At 33.6% G+C, this 19,061-nt stretch overlaps 1 protein-coding gene across 2 annotated transcripts in view; it reads right to left on the reverse strand.

Moving 5' to 3' along the window:
- Positions 1-19,061, reverse strand: part of LOC134707074 (receptor-type tyrosine-protein phosphatase N2-like) — a 126,115-nt gene that overhangs the window by 89,271 nt on the left and 17,783 nt on the right. For both annotated transcript variants that reach the window (XM_063566563.1, XM_063566562.1), the window contains exon 2: positions 4,131-4,181. In XM_063566563.1, coding sequence (XP_063422633.1) covers positions 4,131-4,181 — 51 coding nt within the window. The remainder of the gene's footprint in view (positions 1-4,130; positions 4,182-19,061) is intronic.

Below are 19,061 nucleotides of genomic sequence, written 5' to 3' on the forward strand. Positions count from 1 at the left end.
AAGTGTTTGTAAACAATTGTCACGTGTTTATTGTGCAACAAGTCTTTAAATTCTTTAAACATACGACTATATTTAGTGACAACTTGAATGTTTTTAATCAATTAATAGAAGATCCTGTGTATGTTTCATGCACAAATGCATGAATGTTGATGTATATTTTCGTTTCCGGCTTTATCAAGTGTGTAGAATCTAGACGCTACCGTGTTTTTACCTCCAAATTGAAGAGTTCAAGTGCTACCATTGGTCAAGAATAATGTATTCGGAATGGGCGTGATTTTAATCTTCCGATAGATGGTGCAACATTGTTTTCACAAATGTTGGCTTAATCTGCCAAGGGTGAAGAGAACGAAAGTGGATCGTAACCCTTGGCTAGCGAAGATGTCTCAAAATATAGTGTGGATCAAATTTGTTAGCGATGGACAGACCAACAGACAGACAGACCTTTGACATAGGAAGTTTTACATACATCATGACACACCCTCTGGTGTTGGTTTAAATGGATGTCAAGTATAATATTTGAAATCATAACGGTTCTCAAGATATAGAGCGGACATGATCTTCACCACAGGACACAGGGTTGTCAACTGAAACCAAAGTTTTTGACCTTGACCTTTGACCTAGAAAGTTGTACATACATCATGACACACCCTCTGGTGTTGGTTTAAATGGATGTCAAGTATAATATTTGAAATCATAACGGTTCTCAAGATATAGAGCGGACACGATCTTCACCACAGGACACAGGGTTGTCAACTGAAACCAAAGTTTTTGACCTTGACCTTTGACCTAGAAAGTTGTACATACATCATGACACACCCTCTGGTGTTGGTTAAAATGGATGTCAAGTAAAAACTTTGAAATCATAACGGTTCTCAAGATATAGAGCGGACATGATCTTCACCACAGGACACAGGGTTGTCAACTGAAACCAAAGTTTTTTTACTTTGACCTTTGAGCTAGGAAGTTGTATATACATCATGACACGACCTCTGGTGGTGGTTAATAAACATGTTAAGTAAAAGTATGAAATCATAATGGTTCTCTAGATATGGAGCAGACACAAAGTTAAAGTGTTACGGACAGACAGACTGATCACTATAGGGCGACCCGCCTAAAGGCGGGGCCCTAATAATGTCATGGTCAGATAATACCTGCCATACAAGCATACACACTTAGCAATTATTCCATACACCAAATATAGAAAGTGTGAAGCATCCAGGTCTTATACCTTCTGAAATATAAAGCAGTTAACATTACGGCTGACTGATTAGCATGTACTTGAACAGTACTTCACTAGGTCTTGTTTTTTGCAACTTTCTATTATAAATTTGCGAGACAAAAATCATGCCTTAAAACAGATGTTTTAAATCCACATATACTACTAATCCTATCCCAATCTTCACTACATAATACATGAGGAATCTATTATTTAATATGCTGAAATATCAGAAAAAATCTATTTCTGAACTTCGTTTATTGTCATAGTGTTGAAAAAAAACAAAAATCTATTTCTAAAGTGGCATTGTTTAAGGAAAATATTCAGCTGAGTTATCATATAAAATGAGATTTTTTAACAAATAGCATGGACAAAGAATCAATAACAGATATATGCCTTGATTATTGAACTATAAATCTGATAGTTCCTGATGGTGACAAGCTCATCATTACAGTTAATGGTCAGGAAAGATTATGGTCTTCATCTCATATCTGATTTCAATTATTTCATTTCATCCAAACCTTCAGGTGCTAGATATTTTTCCCAGTTAAATTTGTCCTATTGATGTTCAAGGCAGATGACATTTATTGATTTTTATATTCTGACCAACTTAAACTCTAATTTCATCTAAAAAATGTCATGATCATGAATGATAAGGAGAATGCTATTTCCATGATGTAATAAAAAATTATATAAAACATTGACTTTCAGTTATTCCATTATCTTAAAATCATAAAATAGTCATTTCCTGAGGCTCATAACAGGATAAATTCATTATTCAGAAGTTACCAAATTCATCAAAATTTCAGTTTACATCAATCAATCTAATTTTAATTTAATACAAGTTTTGAACATTATACATGGCTGTGAATGAAGTCACTTTTATGATGTAATTTCCCAACCATTACAACTACTGTGGATTCATTTTTTTTTCGTGGGTATCAATTTTTAAGGATTGCTGAAAACTTGCATATTTGTGGATATTTGATATCTTGGTTTTGCCAATCTCTAAAACCAAACCAATTGAAAATACGTTATTCATTGAAGATTTGAATTTGTGGTTGGCCTGTAGAGTGGGGTGCTCATATTCGCCGGGGACACAATTTCGCCGTTTTATGATTTTGGGGTGTAAAAACTTCAAAGGATGGCTGAAATGAAAGAAATATGCCGATAAGTTGTGATTTTATAACAAATATGATTATTTTTAAAACTTAAACAAAATTACGACACTTACTGCAAAAGGGCAGTAAAAAGGATAATGATTTTCGGTAAATTTCCTGAATGAAAAACAGGATTTTTAAAGAATTTTTTCTTAGTAATTTTGACTGATTGGCCTAAATTTCTGTTTTTACACCTTTGAAATGTCTGCTGTTCATCTATAATGAAATTTATTTGATAAATATTATATAAAGCTGCAGTTATTTGGTTTTAAATAGATGTGTAAAAATGGCGAATATGTGTCCCCCATTGACAAAACATCTGGAAATTTCAAACATCTTTTAATCTAACTTTACAGATGATTATTTTCAAACAAACATGTTTTCAAGCTTAGGAATGTTTTGCATTTGAAGTTATCTTCATGTAGAAATATCTGTATACTTCAAAAACATATAGACCTGAACATAAACTGTAGACAACATGGAAAGATGTGGCGAAAATGAGCACCCCATGATAACCACGAAAATTGGTATGAATTCACAGTACTCTAAAATTCTCTTTACAAAATTATTTACTTCTATTTTGATCATTCAGATCATTTTTAGTAAAAGCATCATTCCAACAAAATGCTGTATTAATAGGCATAACTTTATTGGTAAAATTTAGCCACTCCCTTTAGAATATTGAACTATTGTGGTATGCTAAATTTTGTAACTTTCACATGTATAGACCCTAAGTGAAAAGTATGTCCATAGTTGTTGAAGGCCTAAACAACAATGGACATACTTTTCACATTTCCTGTTGGTTAATAAATTCTGAAACAACTTATGCCTGAAAATTTTGATTATACATTTTTCTCTTTCCTCAAACAGCACAAAAAAGTGTTCAAATATGAATGAGCACCACTGACACTGAGTTCATGTAACTGACTTATAAATTAATGTATCTTAATTAAAGAGTGACAATTGATGGTCATGCCAATAAGGCATAAACTATCCATCAGAGACCAAATGAAGAAGATGTAAGCAAAACCCATTACAAGCTATAAAAGCTCCAACATTTTAAGTATTGTATTTAACACTAAAATTGTACATTTTTATTTTTCAAACATGTTCTATCATTCATTTCTGTTCTAAACAAATTTCTGTATGAGAACACCATATATAACTCTTTGATAGTTGAATAACTCTCTGACATATAGAACCAGAAGCTATTATTATACTGAAGCCATGGATGGAACAATACCCCACCATTTCCTAGAAAACCTAAAAGAACCTTTTAACACATGCGAATCATACGTGTGTAAAAAAAAATGTCCATGGAGGAAAGGGTTAAAAGATTTAAACAAAGTCAAAAGGTTTATGTAGATTATTATAGCATTTAGATGTGTCGTAATGAAAAACATGGGTACTACATGACAGTTAGGTGTGTTCATTTCACATTGCCCCTTTCAGTACACTTTGGCTTTATTAATTCAGACAGTTTTTGGTCATTTGTAGAGAAAGCCAGAGTACATAAAGAAACATGACCTTTTGCAGGTAAACCCAGGTAATCTCTGTTAATAAAGTCATACACAACCAACACAAATTGGGCTCTTACTTACTACCTTAGTGATGAACGGTTTGAGGTCAATTTAGCTTCAATTAAAATTTATTGTTAATAATAATGTAAAAGAACTGATTCTTTGAAAGATGTTAAGTCATAATCCAGAATTACAATCTAAAAATGGCAAATTATTAAATGTTATTCATCTTACCATCTATACATTCTTCTTCTGTACTGCAAAGATGTCTTGTGAATAAACAACCTGGAAAATATACACAAAATATAAACAATCTGTACAAATACACACTAAATTTAGACAACATTAATATATATACTAAATGGTGACAGCTAAATGTGAAGTAAAGATAAAACACAAGTTATGCATTGTAGTACCCTTTTTATGGTTTGTTCTTATATTTTACTGTTATACCACTGTCCCAGTTATGGAGAGGGTTGGAGTTGGCAAACATCTTTAAACAGCTACTGATTCTGAATGTGACTGTCCAAAGTCAGAAGCCTGTAATTCAGTGTATGCCATTTGTTGCTGTATTCATATTTGTTTTGTACATAATCACTGGCAACAACTGGCTGTTAATTTTTTGTATTGTTTGACAAAGTTTGTCATCTTGGGGCCTTCATTGTTTACTCTGCAGTATTGTTTTGCCCATTGTTGAAGGCAGTAAAGAGACCTACAGCTGATAACTTCTACATCATTTGGGTAAAATATACTATATAAGTAACTCTGACATTAACATTGTACATGAAAGTAGTCCTCTAAAATATATAAAGATGTCCTGTAGCAAAGAACCTGTTCAATAATTAACACATGTGCACAGTTAAAAAGTTTTACAATGAACATGGTCAGCTCAAAATTTCAAAAAAAAACCAATAACAATCTCAACTATAATGTGATTACAAAGTGTCCAAAGTTTCAAATTTCTATGTTTAACAATATACAAATGAATTCAATGTTGTAGTTCAAAGATTTATACATGATTTGTTAAATTTCTGGGTAACAAACTGTATTAAGGATACTCATGAAGATTCATTCTTACACCATTGTTACTTGATTGTCTCCCCTCATCTTACAAATGTTTGGCTTTGAACGTTCCTGATGAAGGTAAATCCAGAAAAGCGCTTCAGATGAAAGAAATGATTTAAGGTTTTGTTTTCAATTTTTTACATCACTGAGTCGATACCTCTGCTGGTGGACTATCAGTCCCAGAGGGTACCATCAGCTCAGTAGTCAGCATTTCGGTACTGTCATGATTTAACAAACTTTACTAAATTTGTCAGTTTATCAATTTTGAAATTATGAAGAAACTAAGGTTTCAACTCCCTAAGAAAAAAGTTGGCTTTAGATGAATTTGGCTATTTATTTTAGGTATTTTTGACATATATAGCTCTTTAACAGTTTTGGTACTAATACATCTTTGATTTCAAATGTTTGGCTTTGAGCGTTCCTGATGAAGGTAAATCCAGAAAAGCGCTTCAGACACAAGAAATCATTAAATGTGTTGTTTTCAATTTTTTACAGTGCTTTTGATTAGGTATGAAATATAGGTAAGAGAAATCTTCTGGTAAGCATAGAAAGTATTTGTAACATTCCCCTATAATTATGCATCTGTACCATACTTTATATGACTGTGAATGGCTTGACACAAAAAAAATCAGCTTTAATAAGTTGCATGTACAACCTCAATCAGTAACTCATCATACATATCAACCAAAAATCAACTCAATGTTTACTGAAAAAAAAGTCCTGACAACTTATTAATCCTAGAATAATGAAAAGATGGATTATCGTTTAAATTTATGTCTTAGTCACTCAGAGCTGGAACAAACTTGGTGGCGGGTGCAAACAAAACTCTTCTGTTTGTACTTTAGTAATCTTTGACAGATTCTAAAGTAGTGCGTGGATAGACACTGGAATTATAACATCTCAAACATTTCCTTTTTGTTCACATTAATATTCTCCATCTTAAAACAGCTTAAAGAAACCTTATGGTAATGTATTAAGTTGGAGCTATTTCTGTGTATATTTAATTGTAATGGATTTTCTCAGCTAGACAACCAACAATGTACAAATAAACAGCCACATTTGTCATCCAATTCCAATTTTCTCATGGCAATAATTGATAAATATTGAGAATGACAAGGAATTTTCTATGACAACTGACATCTTCAATAAGTTGCTTCCACAAATCTTAATGATTAATAATCAACTTTATGCTTGTACTAATGGAAAGTCTACTGAATAAACCATCTCTTAGGCCATTAAATTTCTCGTTTGAATTGTTTTACATTGCCATTTTAGGGCCATTTATAGCTGACTATGTGGTATGGGCTTTGCTCATTGTTGAGGGCCAGACAGTGACCTATAGTTGTTTATTTCTGTGTAATCTTGGTCTCTTGAGGAGAGTTGTCTCATTGACAATCATACCACATTTTCAATTTCATATACCGGTATCAAATATATTTCTGAAGAGTATCTACACAAAATACTTTCCCCTTTCAATGCATTGTACATGAATCTATGTGTATTGTAAAATGTTCTTTACCATATTTGCTTAACACATTTCAACAAATGCTACATAAAGAAGAAAAATGGGAAATGTGTGCATGTGATACAAATGATGCCCCAGCTTGCAAATCATATATATTTATAAGGGGACATAACTGAAGAACAGTGAAAGAGACAATACCAAAATTTGTATTGATCTGAGTTTTGTGGTAATAAGGATAGTGTATTAGTTTTCATAACATTTGGTTGAGGCAAACTTAGTTAAGAGAACAGAAACGAAAAATTCAGCAATTTTTAAAGGGGCATAAATCTAGATCAGTTAAACTGATACCACCAAAATTCAAACTAGATCTGTGCTTTGAGGTTATAAGCATTTTGAATAATTTGAATTAGTCTTTGGCAGGATAGTCATCATACATACATGTTTATTTCCTCCATTGAAGTATATTCATTTCAATGTATTACGAAGCTCTTCAACAAATCCAAACTATTAAGTTCTTAAATACTATAGTGCTAATGTCAGTCTTTAATCTAAACTTAAATGTATCTTTATTTTTTAACAAATGCAGTTCAATGTGGCTATTTGGTAGAAGTAAACAAAAAGAGCATCTTCATATTTACACCACTGTTATTAAGAACGCTTATCAATGAGATCAGGCCAAAGGACATTTATTTGACTAAGGCAAAATATGATTAGGACGTTTTGTGGCAAACTCACTGTTTTCTTAATCAAAATGTGATCAATTGTTTCTTCTCTTATGCATGTATGTAATACAGTATTTATTAAATTTGACTGTTATACAACAGTATAGGTACCTTTGATATATATAATTCATTTCCTTGTATTCTTTGGTTTATGAACCATCTGAAAAATCTAATTATCCCGGTTCCCATTACTTGAAGTGGACTGGTTTCGTACCACATCACCTAATTTTTATATTAGTTCACTGTAGCTACATAAATATATATATATGAATACTTTTTTATGGAAATTACCAAGGGAAGAACAACAAATATTGTTACATCAGAGAAAAATGTGTGTGCAAACCAATTAAAGTTACCCTTTAGATTGCTTTTGTAATTTAATCATATCCCCTGATCTTATTGTATATTCTTTTGGGAATTCGATTCTACATTAATCCCTCCTTCCCATGAATGAAACAGATCTCAAAATCAATTTATCTTTCAAAAGAAATTCAATATTCTTCCTCCTACTATATATTGATTACAGTTTGCAATGTAATTTTTCAATTCTGAAATATTCTCTTACATAACAACCCTGCTACTTCAGCTGAAATAGCGTCAATTATAAACATGTATAGGGAAATGATCTTTTGGTAAATACATTTTCCTGAAAATGCCAATATAGTAGATTTACGGTATTTAGATATTACTGTCATGTACTAACACAAGATAGAAATTGATTTTCTTTTTACTTTAAGATAGATGTTAGATGCATTCATTTTAATAACATCACTGAGGGCATACATCAAGGTATATATAAGGAAAATGTGAAAATTTACATACTTGTCTAAGAAATTGACTCAATCAATAAATACATCAAATTTAAATCTCCTTCATCACTTCCAAGTCAGACTTAAGTTTGCCAAATTATCAGAAATGAACATGTTGGTGTTTTAAATGGAGGAATTGTCTGGTTCAGGATGTGTATTGTTCTTTCTTTGTCAGATCAAGTGAATTTTCATTAGAAAAATTTAAGCCATTCAAACTTTAACAATTAGTATTGTGTCTGAAATTCCCTAATGAATTTCCAATAGAAATGTTTTAGATGACAGCAGAATTCTTCCATTGAATCATAAAATTAGATACAAAGGAGATAAGACCAGAAATAATCAAACAATACATCAAGGACCAGAAGATGGAAGATGTTAAAGATTTTCAACAAAGGCTTGAAGATGTTAAAAACTGGGGACACGTACTTCCTTAAAACAAATACATTCACATGTTTATGATCCATCTAAACATACAGTGATCTACAAAACACATAAATCCACAGATTGAACAGCCAAGTAAATTAGTAGCAGAGAACCATAGGCTAGCTTACTACATTTTAAGTCCTTTTTGTTGCAGAATAAAAAACTTTAAAAGTCAAATGTTACATATATATTTTGATGATAAAAATCAAGAATCAAAACTATAATTTTTAATTATTGAGTAATTTCTAGTTTAAGAATACATCATTTCAAATTCCATTAGAAACCTAAAATATATGAATTACAAATGTCTCAATTTATGGGTTTCTACAAATTCTAATTAGGATATATATATTTGCGAAAGCAAATTTACAGATCTAACATTGTTGGGTTGATGTTTAGACGAGTTGTATATATACATTATGTACACAGCCATGTATCACCATCATTGATGGCGTTCCGATGGATACATCAGTTGTAGGGTTGTCACTGACTCAGACGTACTTATGAATATAATTATTTTCTGTGACTGTATCTTACATTAATTTGTAGGATCCTTTACTATAGATAATTTAGCTGACCTGTAACAATAACATCTTCATGCCTTATATATCATGTACTGTAGTACGCCGCTAGATTAAAACTGACGTGGAAAGGTAACACATGGCCAGCGAAATATCTTTTTTGAGAGCCCAGGTGGTCGTGTGGTCTAGCGGGACGGCTGCAGTGCAGGCGATTTGGTGTCATGATATCACAGTAGCATGGGTTCGAATCCCGGCGAGGGAAGAACCAAAAATTTGTGAAAGCAAATTTACAGATCTAACATTGTTGTGTTGATGTTTAGACAAGTTGTATATAATCGAGAGTAAATTATATGGCCTTCCAAATACCGTTTCGATCCCTAACATCACTGAAGAGACATATATTGTCGAAATCTAGATCTGGTGTACTAAAGAAATATTGACACCGAATGTTTGTGTCACAACATCGTAGCCACTAGTTGTGACGTATTAAATTTATATTCAGATCCATTTTGTTAATCTTGTGATCAATTTTATTTGGCAATCGTCAATGGCAGTCAGCAGGGTTAAAGAACATTAGTTGTTCGACCTGTTAGTCAAATGCGTTTTGTTTAAATATACTTTTCACGTTTTTGGTCTTTTGGAAAATGGTGTTTGTGCTTGTTGTGAATTAGTTATAGTTATTTTATACTCTTTTATTTGTTTAACATTTTACCGCCATTTACGTAACAATAGGCCCGCAACTTCGTCACTTGCCAACGTCTCTCTTGTATATTATAGACTAGTAAAGCATACGAAACATTGAAGACGCTTTTGTGTTTACTTATATCGATACGTCCAAAACATTGGTGCCGTGACAAAAACAGAAGAACACGAAAGATGAGTACCGCGAAGATGAAGATCAGACGAGCTGGACATCGGGGAGTTCTTACTAAGTTGCTGAAGAAAGTGGAACCGAGTTCCGAGGAACTTTTACAGGAATATGACCTTAGTGAACTTTCAACCATTCGAGGACTTATTGTGAAGAAACAGGAAACGATCGACCAACTGAACGAGAAGATTGTGGAGGAACTATCAGATGAGGAAGTGAGCGAGGAAATAGAGGAAGCCGACAAATACACATATGACATAGAAATGAGTGTAACTAAACTTTCAAAAATCATTAAGGAATCGATCGGAAATCACAGACACACAGTCAAGTAAGTCATTGCTTAACCCAAATGCACACGAGTTTATTAATTACACAAATCATCAAGAAAGTCAGCCACAACCCAGTTTCATGCACGCAAATACATCAGCGTCCGTTTTTTGAAACTCCAGCATGTACCACAAACTTCCCAAATTAAATTTACCAACGTTCGGTGGGAATATGTTAGAATGGCAACCCTTTTGGGATTCGTTTAGTGCTGCCGTACACGATAACCTGTCTTTAAACGATGTGCAGAAATTTAATTACTTGAAATCTCAACTGTTCGGAGAAGCCACCCAATGCATAGCAGGTCTACAAATAACCAACACAAATTACGGACAAGCATTACATGTACTGAAACAAAGATTCGGTCAACCACATAAGATAGTACAAACATACATGCAGAGTTTAATCAGCCTTCCTAGTCCAACGTCAAATATTACAAATTTGAAAAAATTCTATGACAGTATGGAAAACTACATCCGTGGCCTTGAAAGTATAGGGGAGTCTCACGAGTTGTTCGGAAGCCTTTTAGTGCCTATAATATTAAATAAATTACCTGGGAATATACGAGAAAACATGGTACGTGCCCACGGAGGCGACCACTGTAACTTGCCATCGTTACGGCAAGCTATTCAACATGAGATAACGATTAAGGAAGCGGGTCAGTCGGTAAACGGTGATGATATAGAGTCAAATTACACACCCACATCAGCATTCTTTACGGGTACAAATCGCAACTACGCAAATCAGAAAGGGTAAAAAGAGACATAACCAAGAAGGCGTGCATCTTTTGTCAAGGAGTTCACGCCCCATTAGCTTGTAAAACTGTTACGGAAATTGAAGCTCGAAAACGCATTGTTAAAGAGAAACAGGCATGTTTCAATTGCTTAGGAAATCACAGAGTTGCCGATTGCAAATCCGATAAAACTTGTAAAAACTGTAATAAACAACACCATACTAGCATTTGTTCAAAGAATGAAACACACTTGTATACCAAGTCTAAAGATAGCATTACATCAAAACCAGATACCGATGCCGCAGTCGCAAGCATGCATTCATCAACATCATCGGTTAGATCGCAGGTATTGTTGAAAACCGCGATAGCACCTGTCACGTATGACAAGACACATTTTAACACCGCCAATATACTATTCGACGAAGGAGCCCAGCGAAGCTTTATCACTCAAGAGATGGCCGATTTATTGAACCTGATACCACACAGGAAAGAAGCGATAACGATATCCGGTTTCGGTGAATCCAACAAGAAGGTTAGAAATTTACAAATTGCTACTATTTATGTTAAAGGTCTAATGAATACGCTTATCCCTATTGAAGTTCTTATAGTACCACAGATTGCTTATCCGATTCATACTTACGCAAGGAACCAGTCGAGTTTTACGCATTTAAATGGATTGAAGTTAGCCCACCCAGCTTTACAGGACGAGGATTTTCAGATATCAGTCTTAGTTGGTGCCGATTATTATTGGGATATAGTTGGAGAAAGAGTAATTAGAGGTTCCGGACCAACCGCTGTACAGTCCAAAGTTGGATACTTGCTATCAGGACCTACACAAATGAACTCTAACAGTAACAACCAATCAATGTCATCGATTATGAACATTTTGTCCCCAAACAGACTAGAAGAATGTGAAATACATAAATTTTGGGAAATCGAATCCATAGGAACAGAAACAGACAGCGAAGTGAAAGCGAAAACAGACTTACAAGAAATGACCACTTACCAAGAGAATAACATTCATTTAAAAGACAATAGGTACATCGCCAAGTTCCCATGGAAACAGGAACATCCGGAGTTGCCGAGCAACGAGATGATCGCCAGAAAGAGAGCATATAACGTGATAAACCGACTTGCTAAAGAACCAGAGATGCTTAAGATATACGGTAACATAATCAACGACCAAGAAAATCGAGGTTTTATAGAGAAGGTTGAGACCCCGGATGAGACTACTAATCGAGTGCATTATATTCCGCACCACCCAGTGAAAAAAGATTCATCGACTACACCGATACGTATAGTATATGATTGCAGTTGTCGTCAAGATTCAGAATCACCCAGCTTAAATGATTGCCTTTCTTCTACACCGCCGCAGCTTAATAAGCTAACAGATATACTTACAAGATTCCGCTACGGGAAATAACAACTGATATTGAGAAAGCATTCCTCCAGATTGGACTAGACAAAGAAGACCGCGATTCCACCGGATTTTTCTGGCTTAGAGACCCAAGCAACCCCAAGAGTGAACTTGAGACTTACAGATTCAAGGTAATTTTATTCGGAGCGACATGTTCGCCATTTATTCTTAACGCTACATTATTGAAACATTTGTCAACGGTTACAAGTGCTACAGCTGAGATACTCAAGCAAGATTTGTATGTAGACAACGTACTTACAAGTGTTAATACGGAAGAAACCGCCTTAAATTTCTTTGAAGAATCTAGAGAACTCATGACAAATGCAGGATTTAATTTGAGAACATGGAAGTCAAATAGCAAGCAACTTAGCAACGAAGCTACATAAAGGCAAACGTACTTGATACGGATAGCGAGACGAAAATTCTTGGGATGCGTTGGGATGCGAAGTCAGACATATTGACATTTGCGAAATTAAATGAAGATTGTATAGATATTGATAATTCACAAGCGACAAAGAGAGAAATATTGAGTAAATCATCGTCAATTTACGACCCATTCGGAATTCTTGGACCAGTGACCGTAAGAGCTAAGCTACTGGTACAAACATTATGGAAAGAAGGATACGATTGGGACCAGGTGTTGCCTAGCAACATAGTTAAATCATGGTATGAAATTTTAGATGACATCCGAGATGTAACAGTTAATACGAAAATCGCACGACATTATTTCAACGATCAAAATGAGAACGAAAGTAACGAGAAAATCACATTACATGTCTTTGTTGATGCCAGCCAACGCGCTTATGGAGCCAGTGCCTACTTGTGTAAAGGAAACACTTCTTCTCTCGTAATTGCAAAAAAACGGATCGCTCCGCTCGCCAAAATGACATTACCAAAGCTAGAATTGATGACTGCAGTAATAGGAGCTCGAATGGCTACAAACCTCACGAAAACACTAAAACCACAACGCACAGTACTATGGAGTGACAGTCAGATCGTTCTGCACTGGATTTCGTCTATAAAATCATTTGGAAGATTTGTTCAGAATCGTGTGATAGAAATTAAAGAATCGACACAAAATTACGACTGGAAATACGTACCAACAGACTCAAATCCAGCCGACCTTCAAACTAGAGGAATATCATCAACACAATTCAAAGAATCGACTTTGTGGATGCAAGGACCGCCGTGGATATCGGATGAGAACAGTTGGCCTACATGGACCCCACAAGTTAAACAAGAGACTCTTTTGTTAACGACAACAGATGACAGCGAAAAGACAAAACCGTGTGAATTAAATGGAATTTCGAAAATAATTGATCTATCGAGATTCTCGTCATTAAAGAAGTTACTACGAGTTACATGCTACGTGTTTAAATTCGTGAATATATGTAAAAGTAAGCGACCGTATAACTTGAGGAAATATGAACTTTAATTGTTAGAAGTGTTTTTTCGATACCCTTTTATATGAACAATACATGAACAGTAATTGCATTTTGCGGCCCCCAGAATGTTGTGAATTAGTTATAGTTATTTTATACTCTTTTATTTGTTTAACGTTTTACCGCCATTTACGTAACAATAGGCCCGCAACGTGTTCACTTGCCTACGTCTCTCTTGTATATTATAGACTAGTAAAGCATACAAAACATTGAAGACGCTTTTGTGTTTACTTTTATCGATACGTCCAAAACAGTGCTGTTTTTAGATCCTTCTACAACGAAATTTGTTTGACATGCACACGTATAAAAATTGCAGTTTTTATCCAACGCAATCATAGGTTTGAACGTAGTTTTCAATTTAGACTCGTTTATATTTTTTGTTTGGGCATGTATCATATTTTCCCTCCGGTTTATATGATCCGTTCATCCAATATTGTCTCTTAAAATTCAAAAGTCAATCTTAAATTGAGAGTAAATTATATGGCCTTCCAAATACCGTTTTGATCCCTAACATCACTGAAGAGACATATATTGTCGAAATCTAGATCTGGTGTACTAAAGAAATATTGACACCAAATGTTTGTGGCACAACATCGTAGCCACTAGTTAACAAAAAAAAATTTTCTGTGACGTATCAAATTTATATTCAGATCCATTTTGTTACATCTTGTGATAATTTTATTTGGCAATCGTCAATGGCAGTCAGCAGGGTTAAAGAACATCAGTTGTTCGACCTGTTAGTCAAATGCGTTTTGTTTAAATATACTTTTTCACGTTTTTGGTCTTTTGGAAAATGTTGTTTGTGCTGTTTTTAGATCTTTCTACAACGAAATTTGTTTGACATGCACACGTATAAAAATTGCGGTTTTTATCCAACGCAATCATACGTTTGAACGTAGTTTTCAATTTAGACTCGTTTATATATATAAACGAGTCTAAATTGAAAACTATATATATATATAAACGAGTCTAAATTGAAAACTACGTTCAAACCTATGATATATATCATGTACTGTAGTACGCCGCTAGATTAAAAACTGACGTGGAAAGGTAACATATGGCCACCGAAAGCTCTTTTTTTGAGAGCCCAGGTGGTCGTGTGGTCTAGCGGGAAGGCTGCAGTGCAGGCGATTCGGTGTCACGATATCACAGTAGCATGGGTTCGAATCCCGGCGAGGGAAGAACCAAAAATTTGCGAAAGCAAATTTACAGATCTAACATTGTTGGGTTGATGTTTAGACGAGTTATATATATTATATATATATATAAGTACGTCTGAGTCAGTGACAACCCTACAACAGATGTATCCATCGGATCGCCATCAATGATGGTGATACATGGCTGTGTACATAATGTATATATACAACTCGTCTAAACATCAACCCAACAATGTTAGATCTGTAAATTTGCTTTCGCAAATTATTGGTTCTTCCCTCGCCGGGATTCGAACCCATGCTACTGTGATATATATATATATATATATATATATGTGTCAATTGTAACCACAATTTCATCCCCTATTCCCAAAATATGACTTACATAGTTAGACTTACAAATGTATCACCCAGTTGCTCAACCAGTGCAGAGCAACATGATGGGTGTCAGTCATGTGGAGCAGGATATTCTTACCTTTCCAGAGCACATTAGATCACCCCTGACTTTTGGTTGGGGTTGGTGTTGCTCAGTCTAGTTTTCTATATTGTGTTTGTGTACTGTTGTTTGTCTTTTGGTCTTTTTTATTACAGTTTATTTTTCGACTTTGAATGAGCCTTTTGTACCTATCTATTGCCTCTTTTTTGTAAGAAAATTTATATAATGATAAAGCATAAGTGTATAACACCATGCCCCACTCACAATTTTAGTTTCCAAACGCAACTTAAAATTTGGGCAAAAACCCTAATTTTAACATGACAGAGCAAACTAACGGATGGACATGCAGACACAGACTTGTAAACTCCACTTTCATCCCAAACCCACTTTTATTATTATAAACTAGGACGTAATCAAATTATCCTTTCTTACTTAAAATCAAATATTTTGTTAAATTGCAATTTTTTATAATATTAATAACAGCAATAATTTTACTGCATCAGATGGATATTTCAACAGTTTTAACTGTCTCTAATTCAGTGATGCTTATCACTAGCACTGAAGAGCTTCTCAAATTAAATAGAACAAAAAGTAAACAGCTGATCATGGAGATTCAAATTAATTATAATGTTAAATTTTCTAACTTTTAAAATTAAGATGGAAACAGTTCACCTAGGCTAAGTCTTATTTCAACTTAGTCAAGACAAGATTAGACAACAGTATAAACATTGGCGGATCCAGGGAGGATTTCTGGAGGTTGAAACCGCCCTTATATTTTGGCCGATCAATGCATTTAAATGGGAGCATGTAGCTGGAACCTCCCTTTACTCTGGGTTGGGACACACACACCCTTTTTAAAATGTCTGGATCCGCCCCTGATAAATAAATCAAGTATCTTTTGCTACAGGTCTGTAGTTCTTTCTGATACATTTCTGTTAATTATAATTAATTGTTCTATTTGTTTAAAATTTCACTGATTGACACAGAAAACAGGGGCTAGGCTCAATATTGACAAAGCCAGTTGAATAAAACATTAAGTCCTCATTTCTACTTAAAATGAATTAAACTGAATACATGTAATTGTTATGTTATACACATGATTGTATGTTTGAGGTTATTTAAGAGCAAACTGTTTAATTAATTAATTTCATCACTTTGAAGAAAAAAAAAATGCTTATTTGCATTCAATTAACAGAATCTGCATGTAAATGTGAACACTTTTCAATATATATTAACCAATTTTGATATGCTGAAAAAGTGAAAATAGAAATCTGTGTAAAAATCTTGATGAAATTGAATTTCCTAATTACAATGAGGATTCTATTGTAAGACAGTGACAGTCAAATTAAGCAATATCACACAAAACACTGTTTACGTAAATCTCATTATATCAACAAGGTGATTAGTAAAACTACAATCAATAAGTAACTTAATAGAAATCTAAGTCCCCATTCTTCATTTAACAATCTAATTAGGGTTCTACAGTTCTTTAAGGTAATTTACAAGTTTATCAAATAGTATAATATTGAACCAGCAATATTCGTACAACTGGAAAACTGATAAACATCATGAACTGTAATGGCCTGGTAGCTCTTCCAAACAACTGTAAAATTACCTTTTTTAGTCCTTATATCATGAATATATCACATGCATGGTTGATATATACTGTTGATACTGTTTATAATGCTTTTTTGTTATTTTTTATTTATATGGATCTTGTCTGTACACCAGCTTTGATTATTTGTAATATCTTCAAATTTTCACTTATTCTTACAACTTTTGTATAAACTTCAAGATTATAAAAAAAACGTTTTTTTTCTAAAGTGAACATTGATTGGTTAAATATTTCTCAGTGTGTTTGAATTTGTTTGTTAGCTTTTTGGTCATGAATGTTTGTCTCTAATATTTTATAAACTGTGCATTTGTATTCAGATATCGCAGAACAAATTTATTCGTTCATTGTGTAATCATACGTTGTTTTGATTGAGTTAAGTCTGCCAATTGATATTTTATCGTATGTTTTTCTATGTTGTGATGTTATGCTATTGTTTCAGAAAAAGGGAGAAGGTTTGGATCCATTAAAACGTTTAATCCCGCTGCAAATGTTTGCACCTGTCCTAAGTCAGGAATCTGATGTACAGTAGTTGTCGTTTGTTTATGTAATATATACATGTTTCTCGTTTCTCGTTTTGTTTATATATATTAGACCGTTGGTTTTCCCGTTTGAATGGTTTTACACTAGTAATTTTGGGGCCCTTTATAGCTTGTTGTTCGGTGTGAGCCAAGGCTCCATGTTGAAGGCCGTACTTTAACCTATAATGGTTTACTTTTTAAATTGTTATTTGGATGGAGAGTTGCCTCATTGGCACTCACACCACATCTTCCTATATCTATTGAAAGTTATGTGATATTTCATCAATTAGAAAAAAAAGTTAATTAAAAAGCAACCTTTCACAACTTTGAAATTGTAAAAGCATAATCTGTGAAAATCTAAATTCTGGTATTAAAATGCCACCAGAGGCAGATTTAGGGAGAGAACAGGCCTTAAATGGTGATTCAAATATGATTAATTTAAAGACTTTTTACTATAAACTTTGACTGAACAGGGGGTCACCACTTTTTTTAAACCCTGGATCAGCAATCTGCCAATAGTTACAAATTATCAAAATTTCATGATTCATGCTTCTGTCAAAGTAAACAGAAATAATATAGCCATGCAATATGTATAACAAAACATTTTTTCCAGATCATAAAAACTAAATATCAAACTTGATGTTTCGGAAATTTAATGGGATTTGATTTCACAAAGTGTAGTTCAAGTTAATTCTCTGTAACATGTGCAATATTTTCATTGCATAACTTCAATTTTAAGGAAAATTATAAAAATCTAATGGAAGTTTATGTTCAGCATTCATAACATAATTCATATTACACTTTTATTACATACATGACACAGGGTCAAATGCAATCAATTCAAGATTCAAACAATTCTAACAGAGGAAGCTTAGTAGATTCACTTTCAATTAAATTGGTTCAAATAAAACCTATGGTACCAAATAAAATTTCATGAAAAGAGAAATTTTAAAAATATTTATAACTTAAAGAAGTCAATTTAAATAAAGCAACAATATATCAAGCAATCTATGAAGCATGAAGAAATATTGCAACAGATACATGTATTTATACATAATAGCATCAGGTCATCCATCATGAGGCTTCTAAATATCAAACTTAAATAGGAACATATCTTATTGTCAAACAGTGTTTTAGGACTGGCTATACATTACATTCTCTAGGTGCTGGATTTCCTCACTGCATTGGAGACCAATTGGTGGCCTTGATTTTATTTTATTTTTTTGCTTTTTGCTCTTTAGTTGGGTTGTTGTCTCTTTAACACATATTGTTTTTATTATATATTAGTTTTTCTCAAATATTTTGAGTGCCGCTTCAACATCTTTAAACATGTTAAAGAGGGATTTGCACGTACTAATTTATTGAAATTTAGCACCATGGTCTGAATTGTGAGGAAAAGACAACATAATCTACAGAATGTATATAAAGATTGACCAGGGTCCTGTACAGCAGTGAGAAGGTATCTAATATTACAAAATCTTTATGAATAATAAATAAACTCTGACCAATCCTTCACAATGTAAAGTGTGAACATGATAAAACATAACCACATCAATAAAGTCCCACCTAAGACACTTAGTCTTTTTTGATAGATCTTCATCCTTATCTTAACAAATTATCTCTTCAAATTTTCTATGTTATGCATTTAGTTTT

Source organism: Mytilus trossulus, chromosome 2, assembly GCF_036588685.1.
Source record: "Mytilus trossulus isolate FHL-02 chromosome 2, PNRI_Mtr1.1.1.hap1, whole genome shotgun sequence".
NCBI lineage: Eukaryota > Metazoa > Mollusca > Bivalvia > Mytilida > Mytilidae > Mytilus > Mytilus trossulus.